The sequence below is a fragment of the Hippocampus zosterae genome, chromosome 2 (assembly GCF_025434085.1).
Source record: "Hippocampus zosterae strain Florida chromosome 2, ASM2543408v3, whole genome shotgun sequence".
Classification (NCBI taxonomy): domain Eukaryota; kingdom Metazoa; phylum Chordata; class Actinopteri; order Syngnathiformes; family Syngnathidae; genus Hippocampus; species Hippocampus zosterae.
The window spans coordinates 32998002-33016595 of NC_067452.1; the positions used below are offsets into that span (position 1 = coordinate 32998002).

At 43.3% G+C, this 18594-nt stretch overlaps 1 protein-coding gene across 1 annotated transcript; it reads right to left on the reverse strand.

The window, feature by feature from the left end:
- Positions 1-591: 591 nt before the first annotated feature.
- plekhn1 (pleckstrin homology domain containing, family N member 1) lies at positions 592-18465 on the reverse strand. Its single transcript, XM_052059771.1, has 16 exons — positions 18256-18465; positions 15358-15448; positions 15110-15271; positions 14030-14110; positions 13345-13435; positions 11490-11623; positions 9994-10143; positions 7385-7465; positions 7175-7250; positions 5584-5729; positions 4683-4829; positions 3992-4198; positions 3071-3226; positions 2195-2437; positions 1920-1977; positions 592-1313 (listed from the first exon to the last, which is right to left on the reverse strand). The coding sequence occupies exons 1-16, from the start codon at positions 18327-18329 to the stop codon at positions 1129-1131; spliced, it is 2082 nt and encodes a 693-aa protein (XP_051915731.1). The 5' UTR covers positions 18330-18465; the 3' UTR covers positions 592-1128.
- Positions 18466-18594: the final 129 nt, after the last annotated feature.

The window sequence follows — 18594 nt, forward strand, 5'->3', positions numbered from 1 at the left end:
CGCTCTCCCAGGAGACACGCACCTGATTCAAATAATCAGGAATGTTCTAATGCTGATTCAGAGCTGATCATCTGAATCAGGTGTGTTGCAGCCCAGAGAGATGAAAAACAGGCAGGCGGACCTCCAGGCTCGGAGCTGGACATGCCTGTAATAAATAAAGCAAGTGCTTAATGACAAATAGGTAGCAGGTGTGCAGCCAGTCAGAATGCACCGCCTGCCACCTGCTGCCGAAAACGGAACATGACATATTGATGTGGATCCAAACTAATAAACACATTCATTAATTGCTCACAAATCTTGGAAAAGCACCCTCTGATATCGTTTCATGATTTAATCCCGTACTTGAGAGTGCTGGGCTGAAAAGTAAAGTAAGGTCATTTTTGACTTTTGTCTTTGAAACTGTTGTTCAGCCCACCGTCCCCGCTCCATCATCAGTCCCAAAATAAAAATGATATTTTATTATGTCGTTGGAATTTGCATGTTCTATCCATGCTAAAATATTCTCTTAATTTCAAAGCTAAGAGGATATAAATCTTTGGCCTTTAAGCCAAGTGTATCGTCTTTGTACGGACAGACTTTTTGATACAACGCTTTATTTTTTCACCAATTTATTTTTTGAACATATAAATAAACACCTCAAACAAATGGACAGACACTACATGTGTATCAGAACGATGAAGAAATATGACATCCTTACAGCCAAAATAAATCTGTATTTACATATATAGTATACTATTTACAAAATATATACAGTAGGTTCATTAAGAATGCCCTGCGGAATGTTTTTATTTCTTGTTTTTTGTTTAGTTTTAATGAAGCAAAAAATAGAATAAAATAAAATAAAATAACAGCAAAATAAAGAGATTGACTTACTCCTGAGTACAAGTACAATCATACAAAATTAGTGTCAAATATGTGAAATTGTATTTAGAATGTATTATTCTTTAGTTCTTTTTAATAATGTTTCCCCCTTCACACACCCACCACCACCACTACATCCTACACTTTTAATGCTACTGTACACTGACTGGATAACAACACAGCCTGCACTAGTTCACTTTCATAATCCCTCTGGTAGAGGTCCGTTGTTTGCACACGCACAGACGAGTGCCGGCCTATTGTTTTGCTTTATGACCATCTCTGCTCCGTTGCCATGGCACCAAGGCCCCTGGCCCGGCCATTTAATCCCGTCCAGTGTGTCGGAATTACAGACGTTGGCTGAACCATTCCAGTGTGGCGATCAGACTCCCAAATGTTGTCATAGTCCATTTCCTGGTCATCTGGTTCTGTGGGTTTGAGGTATGAATGAAGATCTATCAGGGGGAGAAAGGATAAACGGACTTTTAGAAATGATTCAATAACATGAGACACAAATCACCCACAAGCAAACCACAATTCCATTGAAGCTGGGATGTTGTGTAAAATGTGAATGAGAAAATGATTTGTAAATCAAAAAATTGAAATCGCCCACAGATGTCCAATATAATCAGGCTGGTTTGATAGAATTGGAGGACACAATATAGGCACTACAAATGTTTGTCTCATTTCACCAATTAATTTTTTGAATACATAAATAAACACCTCAATTGGGCTGAAAATGGCTAAAATTATGGTCTTGTGCTGGAGTATGGTGCGTGGGGTGCAGGTCACACATTGTTTTTTTTGTTATTTTTTTTAACTTGTCTCAAGTACTGACAAAACCAAACTGCGCTATTGTGTTAAGACCAGCGCTTGCCGGTTCTTCAACTGAAACCAACATAGCTTTGTGGACCTTGCTTTACGCACTGAGAAAAGGGAGATCCTCAAACTGTTCCCACAAACTTGGTAATAAGATTTCAATACTTTTGTGTTTCGCGTGGTGAGCTTTCAACAAAGGATTAGTTTCATCGTGCTTCTGAATACCTTCTATCAGTTCCTACCTGGTGAGTAATCATACGTCCGAGAGGAGTTGTTCCCACAGTTGGACCGCAGGTGTCCCTGTCAACAGATGTGAAAACACAAGAATGTCACTTCCAGTTGTCAGTAATAACAAATATTCTCTTTCATCCACAGCAACTGATAAAAAAAAAAAAAAAACACCGGCACAAAAAACATGTAAACGCATCTATCATTCAGTCAGCCACCCTTGCATGTTGTACCACAGTATTCCAGAAACCGGAGTGCCCTGGGAGATGAACGGTACTTTCTTTCTCACCTGCTCTTGTCCTTTTGAGGGTGCATTCAACAGCTTGAGCCTCGACACGGCCTCGGCTCTTTGCTCCACTTGACCCCGAGGGCTCTCTTTCTCCAGGCCCGGAGCATCTCCCTGCGACTTGGTCACGACCAGACTTCTCCGGTTGTGTCTGCCCATTGGTGGGGTGCGGAGCTTGAAGGAAGAGGGTGGAACCCAAGAGCTTTGCTGGGCGTGGTACAGATTAATGGGCTCCTGCCAGCTCTCCTGTTCAGGGCGAGGGAGATGATTTAGGGATGGTTCTATGCGCATGTGACTAAACATTTCACACACTTTTGATTGTATTTATTTATTTATTTTTAGGGAGAATCTATCCACCGTTATTGACAGAAAAACTCGCTTTAAAAAAAAACTCAGTTTTTGTATTCAAGCCAAAGCCATGTCTAATATGAAAATGTTTCTTTTCTGCCTTCTTGGGGCATCGAGGGGCCAAGGAATGCATGTTGAAGTGAGGGGAGGAGCTTAATTTAGGCAGGACATAAGCCTTATCAAAGTGCTTTGCCACCATTTATAAACAATTCAACGTTTTAGGGGAGACGTAGCAGGCCTTGGTCCCTATCCCCCGCAAACAGCAGGGGAATGGCAAAATTAACAATAGCTTAACTGGATTAAGGTTGTTTATCATTTGATCAGCTATGACCTTTGTCAACAAAATTCACAGAAGTACATTGAATTCATTTAACGAACAATGACTTTCGTTACAAAGACTGACCAATTCACTTATCTTGCCCGTTGCTGATTGTCACCAGACATGCAATTTTTGACTTCTTGTTTACGTTCATTAATTAACCTGTGTGGTGTAAATTGAATCTATAAATGCAGTATCAATGAACCCCTTACCTCTGGACCCGCTTCATCCAAGGCGAAGATTTCAGGGCTGCAGGGCACATCGTAGAGGGGGGACAAGGGCTGGCGAGGAGCGCACATATCCGAGTGTCGCTGTGGGACATTCAGGGAGTAGCTGAAAGTTGTCTGAGATGTGTTCCAGCTGTTTGACTGATCAGAGCAGACCCAAGTGTGAGTTTCAAGCAGTAATGTGATTATTCTTCTATTAATCACTGTGAGGCGAACATAAGTACCAAGTCTGTGTACTGCTGAGTACACACACACACACACACGCACACACACACATAAAATAATTTGTGGTGAACTAACCACGTAAACAATTGCTCAGGTACTCTGGCTTGTTTTGTGATGTTCTAAACTCTCTTTCAATCGCAATGCATAAATAAAATAGTACAGACAACAAACATGAACAATTTAGCATAGGGAGCACCAAGATCATTTGCATGACCGCTTGCTGCTACGTAGCGTTTATAGCATTCAATCACATGTGCCGATAAATATTTTGGCACATGCCACTAGGTTCTTTGAATGTTTGACAGGATCAGGAAGTCCAAGAAGGAAAATTGCTTAAAAAAAAAAAAAAAGAAAAACGCATTGATAAGCTCTGTAAAACAAGTTTGTTTTTAATTTTGCTCTGTATTAACTTAAAAATACATTTAGGAAAGGAAGCAAGCACTCTCTCCAAGATCCAACCTATCAGGTCATTGTTTTTCTGCTCATTGAGGTTTATAGGGTCAAAGGTTAAATTGGTACGTCTAAGCTTTGCCACTACTATCACAAATGCTCCTCCATATCATGACCGAGCTCGACTTCCTACTCACTGTGTATTTATAGTGCCATGTAAGATAAGTCGACAGGCATAAGGGGGAATACTGTATGCACTTATCAGGTTGAGAGGCCGGGCTGACTGATTACCTTGACAAGCAGGCCTTTCTCGAAGGGACGCGGGCCAGGGTACGGCGTGCTGTACAGCTGTGGCATTGCAGCAGAGCTCTCTCCTGACTGGAGGTAGGAGCTGCGCATTGGCAAGGGTCGTGGGTCACGCTCAGGCTTGGTGTGGGAAGAGAAGCTGCTGGTCCTGCTTCCCAGGCGGGCGGTCTCGGTCGAGGAGGGACGGCTATACTGTGGACAACAAGCGGGGCAGTTGTGAGCGGTGCAAACATTCTCAAATTGCGCCTGCCTCATTTCAAACCATTGCGACACTAAAGGGAGGGAAGAAAGAGGTCTCTGTCATTTTAATTAGACAGGTGTGGGTCAGAGGCTGAGAAACAACAAGTCATGGCAGTGAGCCCTCTCTGGCAATAACTAACTGGGAGTTTGCGCTGCGTTGCAGTTCTCTTCGAGGAATGTCAAAATGTTCTGATATGATCATTATTTCTACATGCCTGGATAAATGGAATGTTGTTTCAGAAGAAAATCCAACTTAGCAATGTGGTGTGTTTTTTTTTCTTGTCAACCTTGAGGTGTACCACCTGAGCCTCTTGACCTTGCTAAATAATTAACTGGGAGGGGGGTGGGGGTTGCTGCTGTGCTTCAGTAAAACAAGCAATGGAGTTTTCCTTATCATTGACAATTGATGTCCTCACGTATATTGATGACAACTTACACAGAGAGGTTCCGAGTATCCTGGAGAGAGTGGGTTTTCTTCATGAGTGGGGAACTGACGGCTGTGGGATCCATGTCCACTCTGACTGAACTTGAGGGACTCGGGGTAGCCTTGACTGTTTCCACTCCACCTGTCAAACTGCGGCGCCTACACGGCACACGAGTTTCCACACATTAACATCATGACACGGTCAATAATACTTGTATACGAAGTAGGAAGAAGTGAGCTGAATTTTGCCTCTATTTCTTCAAGACACGAACGATCAACAATTGTTTCCACACAAAGGGAATTTGCTATCATTCGCAACAATCCATGAAGTCACTATTCAATGAATATTAAGCTTTCCTAGTGTCTACGGTGCAAATTAAAAAAACACACATGAAATGTAAACTTTATCTGAAAACGTGTGTCATAACTCAGTCCAAAAAAATGAAACAGAAAACAATCATGTCTCTTCAGTGGTAACCTATTCTAACCTATGTAACCTATGTAGTCATTTCCCTTCATTCCCATTTACACCTATGGACAATTTAGAGTCTTCACTGAACTGAACTAACATGTTTTTAGCATGTGGGAGGAAACCAGAGTACCCTGAGAAAAAATTGCAAGTACAGTGAGAACAAACAAGCTCTCACACAGGATGGTCGGAGCCGAGAATAAAAACCCCAAACCTCAGAAGAGTGAGGCCAAACACAAGACTAGCAAGCTAGCTCACAGTTTCCAACATGGATTTATTTGAGACATGACGACAAAAGAATATTTAGCTTTGTCCTTAAGTAAAATAATTGCAAGTATATTTAACATTGTCATCCCGGAGACTCACGAAAAAGGTGTAGATAGAAACATAGCCTGCTTTGCTCATGATTGTTTATTTAAAAGAAAAAAGATGGGTAGGTCTTACCTCCCTGTGTGTTGGCGTGTAGATGATGTCATAGACCGGGGGCGGTGGGCTGAGAACGGGCACGTCAGCAGCTTTAAACTGTTGGATCCAGTCGCAGAACTCTCTCCTATCCAGACAGGACACCACGATGGGGTTGATGAGCTTCCCTGGCAACAGAAAAGGGAAGGGGGGGGGGGGGGGGGGGGGGGGGTTGGGGGGGTACAAAGCGTGTCATTCGATTCAGTCGTTCAGTGGAATGCGCCACGGTCAGAATGTCATTCAATGAGGATAAAGCCAAATCATTCATGGAGGGTTGCACTTTATGACGTTAGCACATTCCCGCAAAAGTCCACATAGCGTAAAATATGCATAACACTGAACACTAGGGTGGGACAACAAAACTGTATAAAATGATGTGAATCTCAATATTCTCCTCCGGGCGCAGTCAACATGGCTCACATAAACGACCAATGAAAACAGATTTTATTGTGTTGTGTTTTTTAACATGAGGTTGCTTTATGACTTATCATATTCATTTTCTTTCGACGAAGACAAAAGAGACAACATTGAAGCAGAGAGTCATCCATCCATTTTCTGATCTGCTTTATGCTCACAAGGGTCATGGGGCATGCTGGAGCCTATCCAAGCTGTCTTTGGCCAGTATGAGGGGGACACCTTGAACTGGTCGCCAGCCAGTCGCAGGGCACACAGAGACAAACAACCAATCGTGCTCACAATCACACCTAGAAACAATTTTGAGTATTCCATTAACCTGCCATGCATGTTTTCGGAATGTGGGAGGAAACCCGAAGTACCCGGAGAAAACCCACGCAAGCATGGGGAGAACATATAAACTCCACACAGGATTGCCAGAGCCGGAATTGAACCTTGCACTTCTGCGCTGCACCAGGCCACCTGAAGCCGATATATATATATTTTTTCATAAAACAAATCGGAAATGTTATCTACATGTACAACATCCATAACATTAAAAGTACCGTATATGTCAAAGACAGTTCTGATCACTCAGTGAAATACCTGTTTTTTTTGGTGGGTCCCCCACCCCCACCATCCCCCAATAGAGGATAAATTCAAGTGTACGGGAAATTAAATGTGTTTCTGTGTTTTAAGTGTCAGGTATCTTCCCCTTCTTCAGCTACATATATGTCACAATATACCAAACATGTTCTTTCTAGATTCCGGCTCCGGCCTCCCTGTGTGGCGTTTGCATGTTCTCCGCTTGCCTGTGTGGCTTTTCTCCGGGTACTCCGGTTTCCTCCCATATTCGAAAAACCTGCATAGCAGGTTAACGGAACACTTTTAAATTGTCCGTTGGTGTGAGCGTGAGCGTCGATCATTCGTCTGTGTGTGCCTTGCGATTGGCTGGCAACCGATTCAGGGTGTCCCCCACCTAGTGCCGGAAAAGAGCTGGGATGGGCTCCAGCACCCCCCGTGATCCTTGTGAGGATAAGAAAATGGATGGATGGATGGATGCATGCATGTTTTTTCTCCAAAATATTGTTGAATCACCGCACTGTGATGTTATTGATGCCAGCATTCCACACTGACAATACGTACACCACGCTTATTGTATTGCGCTTTGTGTAGCTACCTTCAATCATAAAGGTGTTGGGCTTGACATCTTGGCAAGGTGTGGTCACTGTGATCATGTTGAGCGGAAGCTTCCCCTGACAAAGATAAGAAGCATGAAGCATTTGATAAAACAAGGCATGCGCGCAGCTCGGGAGATGCTAAAGAGTTTAAATGGTGCCCGTGGGTACCGCAGTATATAAATCGACGTATTTATTTTTGTTGTCAATACCTTGTAGAAGAGGCCATTCTCCTCTTCTGATAAGATGATCATCGTTGACGTGTACATCACCAGTAGCCTTTCACTTTGTTGCTATCAACAAAAAAGGGAGTTGTTGGTTTCATGTACTCTTTTTGAGCTCATCATTATTTACCCATATTGTATTTTTTTGACACTTTTCTACAGGTTTGTAAAACTTTGAAGCAAGTAGATGTTTCCACCCACATTTCCCAATTTTTAACAGCAGACAAAACACGGACTGAATGTTCTTGACCTACTCAACTCTTTCTGCAGCTTTGAAGTGGCACATGGCATAACAGCATCAAATTCTTTTGCTCTCAGGTTAATAAAACCTGATAACGTCTTGCGGACAGATAAGACTGAACAAGGAAATGCACCTTCACCTTCAGACTCTTTTTAACTCTTTGGAAAAAAAAACACAAATTGGATCCTTTCACCTCTGCAGAAAGACCCAACATGAATCCTGGTCAATTTTGGGCATTTAAAGGTCTGGAAAGCGTAGGTTAAATTTCCTCACTCTCACACAGGGTGTGTCCGCGGAGACAGCTGACATTCCAGCTGTGAGGTGAGAGTAGTTACTTCCCACACCCTGAATCTCAACACACTTCAATGGGGCAGCCGCTCGTTCCCACAGTGAATAAATCTCAACAATCCCAGCACGTTGTGGCATGATTACTGTTTTGTTTTATTTTTTTTTCCCCCATCTCTATTTGATATTGTTCAACTTGGGTATGCCACCTCCTGGAAAACTAGAACTTAGATAAATATTTGGCTATCCAACATAGAGCAGTGGTTCTGAAACTTGGGCCCGCACGAGTTATAACTTGAGGGTAGTGAAAATTATTTGCATTATTATTATTATTATTATTATTATTTTTTTTGTAAACGTGCATACTTAGAGATGGGGAGTAGTGCACCAATAACACAATTAACATTCTAAACCAGTTAATCCGTCCGACAATTGCTTTGGCCAATGGTGTGATTGTCAGATATAGACATATATCCGATTTCATGGGTACATAATTTTTGTCTCTCATGTACTTTTCTGATTCTGAGCTTTGCAGGTGAGGCAAGGCAACCTCGGCAGAATATTTGCAAGCATGGAACACACATTACACAGGGACCATGTTTTGGGCAATGTTCAGGACAATTGACTTTGTGATTGCCTTCCCAACTCCTTTCTTGAAGAAGAAAATTTGAAAAATGATTTTAGATGTCAGGGCGGCCCGGTAGTCCAGTGGTTAGCATGTCGGCTTCACAGTGCAGAGGTACCGGGTTCGATTCCAGCTCCGGCCTCCCTGTGTGGAGTTTGCATGTTCTCCCCGGGCCTGCGTGGGTTTTCTCCGGGTGCTCCGGTTTCCTCCCACATTCCAAAAACATGCGTGGCAGGCTGATTGGACGCTCTAAATTGTCCCTAGGTGGGAGTGTGAGTGCGAATGGTTGTTCGTTTCTGTGTGCCCTGCGATTGGCTGGCAACCGATTCAGGGTGTCCCCCGCTTACTGCCCGAAGACAGCTGGGATAGGCTCCGGCACCCCCCGCGACCCTAGTGAGGATCAAGCGGCTTGGAAGATGAATGAATGAATGAATGAATGGAAGATTTTAGATGTCGATTTCTTAGTGAGGATTAAACTTGCGAGATGCTTTTTGAATGTATTTATTTATTTTTTGAGTTGCTAGTGGAGTATGTCAGCAACACTGACGTGCTTTAGACAACGTGCTCCTTCTCCGAAGCAGTGCATTGTGCACATTAGGGCAATGTTAAATATTATTGATTTTAATTTACACGGGTCAGAAAAAAAACGACTATTTAGGAGGTAAGATGGTAGTTATGTTTGAGGAATTTTCTGTGGCCAATCAGAATTTGTGAAGTGCGGTTGTGTGTGTGCCTCAGTGGTCCAATACAAAACGTGCTAATGCTATTTGCAACGGTTCTAAACAGTCTTAGCTGATCCACACCGCAGAGAAAAAAATAGGGAGATGTGGCAGGAACACAAACATACACAGCCTACGACTTATTAAAAACAAGCGCGATAAGGAGTTCGGCATTTACCGTTAATTGATTTACTTTGTATTTTTATCTGCACAGCACTTCTCTGTATTTTTTTCTTTTAAAATGTGCTTCTAAACAACTTGGGCTCGATTTATCAATTCACATTTGATTTCCAAACAATCATTGACCTGCATTTATTGTGAAATGAAGAACAAGAGCAATCTTTTTTGATTGTTATTCACAACACAAGCTAACTGTACCACTTGATGCTTTTCTCTACTTGCCACTAAAGCAAAATCCTGACGGTGCAACAGTGTGCAGTAGTTCACTCCTGTGCCAGACCTAACTATGCTAATCATTTGTTTAAACACAAATAAAGGCAAGAAGTGGGTGTGCAGGAGAGGCCACAACACTCCACCTTTTATACTCAGCCCTCATATTTTGCGGTGGAAGCAATAAATGTGTTACACAATTCGAACACTCCGTGACTCATTTCCTACTTTCTTTAAGTCACGTCAACAATTCCGTGAGCCTGAACACAAGTGATGCAGCTCCTTTATGTTTCTTCAGAAGCTACGAAAAGAACATGAGTGTATGTTTTGGTTGTACCTGACAAGGCAGGTGCTGCAAACGAACTTTGGTGACATAGGTTATGGGGCCCAGGCTGTCCCGCTGCGAGCCCTCCCACTCGTAGATGGGCTCTTTGTTGATTGAGTTCCTCAGCTCTTCTCTGCCTGCAGCAGTCTTCTCCTGGTTTTGCTACCAAAGACACACAATGCATCTGGAAAGTTAAACATGGAAAATGACTCAAGAACCAGCTGCCAATCAAAATGCAGGTCCCCCCCCCCCCATCTAATTTACATCAGCCAATTGCACACCTGACGTACTTAGGAGTGCTTAAGGTTTAGTCAACGATCGTGGTGTGGTCAAGGCCACTCCCTACTCTCGAGCCCTGAAGGAGAGCCAGGAGTGACCTACTTGACTCATCCCCCCCCCCCCCCCCCCCCCCCACACACACACACATATATCCTGTTTCTTCATGCTTGGTGCAACTGATATTTTCCCACCGGGCAAGTTAAGACATGAAAAAGGTAACGTCCAAGCGCAGAAAGACTATGGTGAGAACTATTGTTTTGATCTTGGATTGTTCGGCATTCTGTACTTTCTACTTCTGTCAGTATCCTTTTGTTCCAACAGGATGGTTTTGTTTTTATCCCCCACCTAGCATCATTCATTCATTCATTCATTCATCTTCCGTACCGCTTGATCCTCACTAGGGTCGCGGGGGGTGCTGGAGCCCATCCCAGCCGTCTCCGGGCAGTAGGCGGGGGACACCCTGAATCGGTTGCCAGCCAATCGCAGGGCACACATAGACGAACAACCATCCACGCTCACACTCACACCTAGGGACAATTTAGAGTGTTCAATCAGCCTGCGACGCATGTTTTTTGGAATGTGGGAGGAAACCGGAGCACCCGGAGAAAACCCACCCAGGCCCGGGGAGAACATGCAAACTCCACACAGGGAGGCCGGAGCTGGAATCGAACCCGGTACCTCTGCACTGTGAAGCCGACGTGCTAACCACTGGACTACCGGGCCGCCCTAACATCATAGAATAAAAAATACAGTGGTACCTCTACTTACGAAATTAATTAGTTCTGGAACTAGAAAATTATGTAAGTAGAGACGCGTTTTCCATGTAAATGCCCTAATCCGTTCCAAGCCCCCCTAAAATTCAGACATAAAAGTTTTCGAAAGCATAAAAATGCATCAAATATACAATATACCTTTCATATCTTGAAAATTTCTTTCGAAACATGAGGCAAGATTTTCCTGTTGTGACATTTCGTCACTTGATAGTTCATGTTCGTAAGTAGAAGTACTGTACTAACTACCTAATACTAATATAAAAATACAGACCCATGAGCAGCTTCTTCAGGACATTTTAAGCCGAGTATCACTTTCTGACCACCCAACAGAGTTAAAGCGCACACACACACACACACACACACACACACAACCACACACACACACACGCACTACTATAGAACACCATTCCACTTTCCGTCCGGCCCAAATCCCAAATTTGGTTTGTCAGAACTTACTTTGATTCTGGTGTAGTTTTCCGGTGCGACCGCGTTGCCGCCGTTGGCTTCAATGTTTTCCTTCAGAAGACCAAACCATCGGTCCATTTCTTGTTGGTTGGCACAATAGACGATGATGGGGTTAAGGCTGACACCTGTGAGGAAACAAAGGAAATTCATTGCCGGGATAACTTTCCACTCGCTCAAGGAGTTCCCGCTCCGCTCCCCTTGTTATGTCTAGAATGCAGTAACTGTTCACATATGTGGAAAACCACACGTCACACGGTTTTCTTCTGAAGATCCCCACAAGAATTTCAAATCATAGTGGTCTCGTCCTCCCACACTCTGAGGGCCCGGAAGGAATGAGAAAGACTTTCCCCTCGATCAAATGTGCACATACCAGAGATAAACGGCAAAGAAGTTTGATTTAATTTGTGCTGGAAATGGATGCCTTTGCAGATGAATCCATATCTGTGTCGAAATTGAGCTAAATTATCATTGAAAAGGTCAAATTCTTGATATCCCTCTCGTAACGAGCTCATTAGGTTGAAGAAAGGAACAGAAACAGAAACGTATTGTTGATAATAAATCCATTGTTGGTAATAAAACCGCTGTTATGTAACTTTCATGCCGCTGTTAACATTTCTTGGAAGTTTACGATAACTTGTTTGCTTGACTCAGACTTTCGTCTCACACTTCCTCCATATGTGTGCCGTTGTCCGTGCGTCCCATGAAGTCAACGTTTCGGAGTGAGTCAGAACAATGACGAGTGAGTGACAACACGTCTGCCTCACAGTGTAGAGGTGCAAGGTTCAATTCAGGCTACGACCTTCCTGTGTGGAGTTTGCATGTTCTTCCCGGGCCTGTGTGGGTTTTCTCCGGGTACTCCGGTTTCCGAAAACAAGCATGGCAGGTCAATGGAACACTCGAAATTGTCCCTCAGTGTCATTGTGAGCATGGATGGTTGTATGTCTATGTGTGTCCTGCAATTGGCTGGCGACCAGTTCAGGGTGTCCCCCTGCTTACTGTCCGAAGACAGCTGGGATAGGATGCAACACCCCCCGCGACCCGGATTAGAAAACGGATCAATGTTACACCGAAAGTATGACGTGTAACAGTTGACTCGGCAAAGATGTCTAGGTTACATAACGCGTGAGGTCGATTGCGACACGAAATTGACGCCGACGGGTTCATTTTTCCACATACCATCTCCTCCGATCTTGTAATTTATTATTTTCTTTCGCATACACCACCGGTTAAACTGTTTGTGTCGTATTTCCCAACATAAGCGTTTCACTTCCACGACCTTTTCTGGTATATAGTAAGTTCAAAAATGAAGGTGGCATTCGTCTGCGGCATGCATGGTAGATTTGCACCAGTGACAAGGCTGAGAATGGTAGCTGTGGCTTTTTTGGGGGTTCGGGGGGACAGCTGGCCTCTGTGAACTGCACCTGTTGTCTAGCAAGTAAGGCCTCTGAGGCAGATTTGGCCCTCTGACCAAGGTTAAAGGGGGGCCCAACTCTAGTTAGTCTTGAAGTTGAGTGGAGGTGACAAGGGTCATAGTGCCGTTGAATTACCGGAATGCGATAATATACGAAATGCCGGAGCTTGAAAAGATGACAGATTTTTTTTTTCTTTTGTTTTCTTGTTTTGTTTTTAAGGCCATGCTACTTTGATTATCTGAGATAACAGTGAGCAACACAACATTTGACTTGCTAACATCCTGGTGGATTAGCCGATTGCAGTATGAACCCGGCTATCCCCTCCATGGCAATATTATTCATAAATCATATTGTAATGCGTATTTCAGATTTAAAAAAAAACAACAGCAATGCCGTAATAGTCATGTGACAAGAAAATATTCTTCAGCGCTCACCATTTATTTGAAAGGCGTACTCCATCGGTTGGCTGTGTTTGCAGTTCTGTTGCGGGTTGCAGATGGTGAGCTCTTTCAGCGGAAGAGTTCCCTGCACACAAAACAGCACAAGGATGATCCATCTATCATTTGCCGCTCAATTTGTCCTGTTCCGCGTGATTCGGTGGAACAAACGCCGGAACGTTCTCCGGTCAGTTGTAAAGTAATTGCGGAAAGCCAACTGAGTCATCGGTGTGAATCACTATATAAACAATGACACGTCACTTTTTGTGAAGAAAGCTTCCACCATGTTTGTTTACAGTTAGTCGCATCTTACCATGTTCTAACAAAAGAGTTTTTTTCCCTTTTTTTTTTAACTAAACCGAGATGAGCTAAGTTCGCCATGCTAATGCTGCCTTGTGTGTGACGACTTAGACGGACGGGCGCTTTGACTTCAGCGGACGAGGTGCTCGGATGATTAATTGACTGCTCATGCTCCAGTAGACAGGTGACGATATGCAATCATATCACACTCCCTCCGGTTGACAGGATACGTATGTCAGAAGCAATGACGGCATGACTCCAACGTCTGATCCCAGCGAACATGAAACCTCGTAAAAATGCTGACGTAGTGATTCATGCATGGATTTTTGAAGGAAGGTATCAAAGTGTTTCTGAGGTTGAAGGGAGGAAAAAAAAAACTCACCTGGTATGTCAGTCCAGGGGTGTTGTTAGACACAAAATGAAGGTGTGTCTGGAAGAGATCCAGGTAGCAATCGTGTATATCCTGAAGAGACAACATGAGAAGCTCAAAAGTCAAGTTGGACTTGTTGCTGTAATTGGCTTCCTTAACAGGTGGCAAGATTTTGCAAACCGTAGATAAAGATTACATTGACTCAGCACTTCATACAAATTCATAACTCTGTAAAGGTCTCGGTCAAAATGAGGTCTTGTTATCATTGTAAATGCATCTTTTTATTTTATTTTTATTTTTTTACATTCAACTCTTGTGTTGTGTTTTAATTTTGTCTGAGAAGAATCATCAACAAAAAGCAACTGCTTTTTGAATGGCCCGCCTGTTGTCTCAGGTGCTGATTCATCGATTATTTAAAGGAAGCATGAGGGTGATGTAAGTTTTGGATTCTCAGAAATAGAAGAAATTGTTTGACTTTCACATGTGATGTCAAGTAAATATTCTGGGATGGTTTTCTCCCATCTCTTGAAATACTTCACAAATCTCAAGAAACACATTTTGCTTCCCGCGCTCTTTTTCTTTTTTTCTTCTTTTTTTAAATTAATTGGATCTGTTTCTCAATCTTTGAATTCTTTTTGTTGTTGTTCTGGACAGATTTGTTGTGTCACAGCGCCGACAATTTTGACTTGCCGTCTATCAGGACGTGCGATCAGGAGAGCTCTCTCTCTCTCTCTCCTCCCCCCCAAGGTTTTTTTTTCTCCCAAAGATGTTTCACAATTACCACCTTGCAAAGCGTGTTGAAACACAGGCTGGAAAAGAGATTGAATTATTCACAGCGAACCACCATGTCAGTTGCATCACCGAGTTTCTGTATGTCAATGTTCGCACAGTCGCGTCCTGCAAGGCTGCACCTGCTTTAGATCATTTTGACACCTTCCGGTTTGGTATGGATTTGTCATTGCAGCATTGAGTCATATTTTAATTCTCCGGAAGCAGCTGATTAACCTGGATAATGTAGTATCATAATGTTTGCCTACTGCTTCATAACAAGGCCATTAAAAAAAAAAGGAGCGAGCGAGCGGTTCTGCTCACCTGGCAGTGCAGGAAGCGGAAGCGAACTTTGGCGCTGTGAATCAGCCGGCCGTAATTCTTCACGTTGATGCTGCTCTTCTTCCAGCCGCTTGCCGGGTCGTACGGGAATGGAGGATCCCATTTGATGTTCTCGATGGTCTGCAGGTCTTTAGTGGACATTTCCTGCAACCGGACCACCGATTAGCATTGACTTTGCATGCACACACAGCAGGACAGTTGCATTACAGATGATGATGATGAGTTTTTACCTTCCTCGGGGTGACCGTGCAGAGGATATTGATGATGCTGTTGGACTTCTCCTGGCCCTCTTGGGGATTCTTCTTGCGAAACAGGCGACTGCTGCTCAAATGGGAGAAAGTCTCGTCAGTGCTTTTTTTTTTGTCCGGTGTTTATGACTTGCTTCCCAAGTGCGTTTTCAAGGGACATTTCCTGTTTATAGGCGTTGCCTGTCGTCGTCCACTTCTGTCCCCGGGAGGTAGAGCAAAGATTATAACTGCTCGTGATCTTATTCAACACTTCATTTTATTAAGTCAGACTTATAATTACATTATGTACCGAATTTGGATCCAGCATACATTTTACTTTGACTTGAGTATTTGTCTTAACGATGAATGTTTTTTTGCTTTTTTTTTAATGTTGTCACACTGAGTAACAGTACATTGCACAGGTTACTTTAACTTGAACACTTTCATCCTCTAATAATGATGACCTGTGACCTGATAACATGCGAAGCCGTCCACTGTAGTGACCGCTGTCCCTGAAAGGGTTAAACTAGTATTGCTCTTGTGTTGTCACTTTCACACGAATCTTTCACCAATCCAATATAAACGTTGGTGACGTTTGACTTTATTTCACCCATCAAACAAAGCCAGGAAGTTCCGAGAAAAGCTATTTCATTCTCTAAAACAGGGGTCCTCAAACTTTTTCCTGTGAGGGCCACATAACTTTTCCCTTCTCTGATGGGGGGCCGGTGTTAGTTTGTAACAGAAAAAGTGTAACGATCGAACGCCACCTATCTTGTCTTGTTTATGTCTGCTACTGTCTTGTTCATGTGTTCTACTAATTGATCTGAGACACAACTAAAACACTGAATCATTCTGTGGGGTGTAAATAACTTTGTGACCTTGATTTCAACCCTATTTGCCTCATGGGTCATTTTTGACCCGAAGACCACCTTTGTACTTTTTTTTTGTACAGCTTCCATGGAAATGTGAATAAAAACAACATTTCAATTTTTCTGCAGTTGGGGCCAATCTAGGAAAAGTCATAAAATTTCAAGTTAAAAAAGTATCATTTAAGGGTTTTTTTGGGTGTTTTTAACACAGTGACGGGTCATTTTGACCCGAGGACAACAGGAGGGTTAGAGGGCCGGGCCAAATGTGCTGGCAGGTCGTATACGGCCCGGGGGCCGTAGTTTGGGGACCCATGCTCTAAGATGTCTTTTTAAGAAAAAAATGGGGCGGGGGGTCGTAATTTCTGCCTGCTGAGCCTATTTTGCCATTTCATGAGCGCAAACAAAGAAAGTTAATTCCAGACCAATTTCTTGTGGCTAATTTTGCTCGATTTAAATCCATTCATGACGACTATAGAGATTAGAGTTCTTTTCTTTAAAGTAATCCGGGGCAATCTCTGAACATGCATGTTCACATATATTTTTTGCCTATTTGCTCTGTTTAAAACAATAAATGAATCCGAAGTAATTCACCTGGTACTACTCGAGCACTCCCCCTACGCTGAATACTTACAGTCCTCTTTACACTTTTCATTATTTGGAGAACTATTTTACTTTTACATAAGCCATATTGTTCTAAAGTAATTATACTCCACCCTCCTCTGCAGACAATTCCCAATAATTAACCTCCTCCCTTTGTCTTAATTACATCAATGACAGACATTTACTTAATTTGAACAATTGACTCCTGGGCTGCTGATATGCATAGGAAAAAAAATCAGCATTCAATGCTCCTCTTTGTTTTGCATGACCCTCGCCTGCTACCATTAGTGTCACATCTTCATGAGGAAGCATCCTCGGTGTCCCCGATAAAGCGCTTCAGCACGGCTGTTGCAGGGTCACTTTGGGAGTTGATCTGCTTATCTGTGCATGTATGTGTGCGTATGTGCAACAAAGTGGGCCTTTGTCTGCATGGTGGGAATCGAGTTCTGTCTAATCAGGAAGTCAGTGACCAGCGTCAATCATTTAAAGCCACCCAATGCTTTTCCGTTTTGGTTTTGTTTCAAAAAAGAGAAACGTTTGAGAAGAACACTCCAAAGTTGCCATCGGTGGATGCAGCATTAAAAAGAAAAAAAAAGAATGTGGATATAATGCTGATAAGGCGGTGCATTTACACACCTAGCATCCTCTAGTAGTCATCGCAATGGCATTTAACCACAAAAGGAATTGTAATTCAAAATTTACTGTGCATACTTGAGCCAGTGAGCCAACTTGAAACCCTTGTAGCTGTTCTGTGTGTGTGTGTGTGTGTGTGTGTGTGTGCGTGTGTGTGTGTGTTTACAAATACAAACCACATTTTAAGAGCTTCTGGGCAAGTTGGTGAAAACCAGAAAGTGAATCATCAGTGTAAGCTAGAAGAATGGGTACTAATGGAAATCAGATGTGATGATCCAGCACTGACTCGGAGCATGTCCAGACATATAATCCGCTGGGATTGAACAAAACCAGCCGTATAAACCATCACTTACAGAGTTAGGATCATGACAAGCTGATTCTGCTACATTGGGATCACAGATTTTTTTCCTTAGTTAAGTATAATTGGCCCCATGTCAAGAGGACCCTAAGGCGATCAAGGCCTGATTTTGTTATTGGGTCACTTGAATCTCTGACAGCCGGCAGATCATCTTCACACTCATAGAGATGTGCGGAGGAAGCAAATGGTAACCGGATAGTTGAACACAGGGCCAGTCGGCCCACCAGTCAGACGGAACACTTAGAACCAAAGCCACCGGTATGATCCCGTGTTACTGTGGGATCTCAGAATTCACAACTCCGACTTCTCCAAAGCCTGGTCAAATGCTGAGAATTTTTTCCACCTCAGATCACGGGCAAAAAGTAAACGAGCTGACGGGAATTGTGCGGATCGGATACACATTATGGAATAGACCAAGTATATCCGGATAATAGCACTTACCTGTTTCTGCGAATGAAACTTTTGCTGGAGAAGGTGAAGTTGTGCTGGGGCACACATGAAATGCTGCTCCCCATGTTGCCGCTCTTCGTTGTGTTCGTGCGAGTGTCCTCAGTCTGAGAAAAAAAAGTGTTTGGTGGATTGCAAGTAGTCCGGAGGGGCAGCGCAGTGCACGCCGTGCTCTCGTCAAACTGAGGGAGCAGCGTGTGAGCTGAGAGTTGTATACCGAGAGCGTGCCTGCGTAAAAGTGGGCGGAGTTAATTTTTGGGGGGAGGGGGCGGTGTGTCATTGACTCTGCGCGTTCATGTGTGTGAATAATCAGCTGGGCTCACACTTTATGGG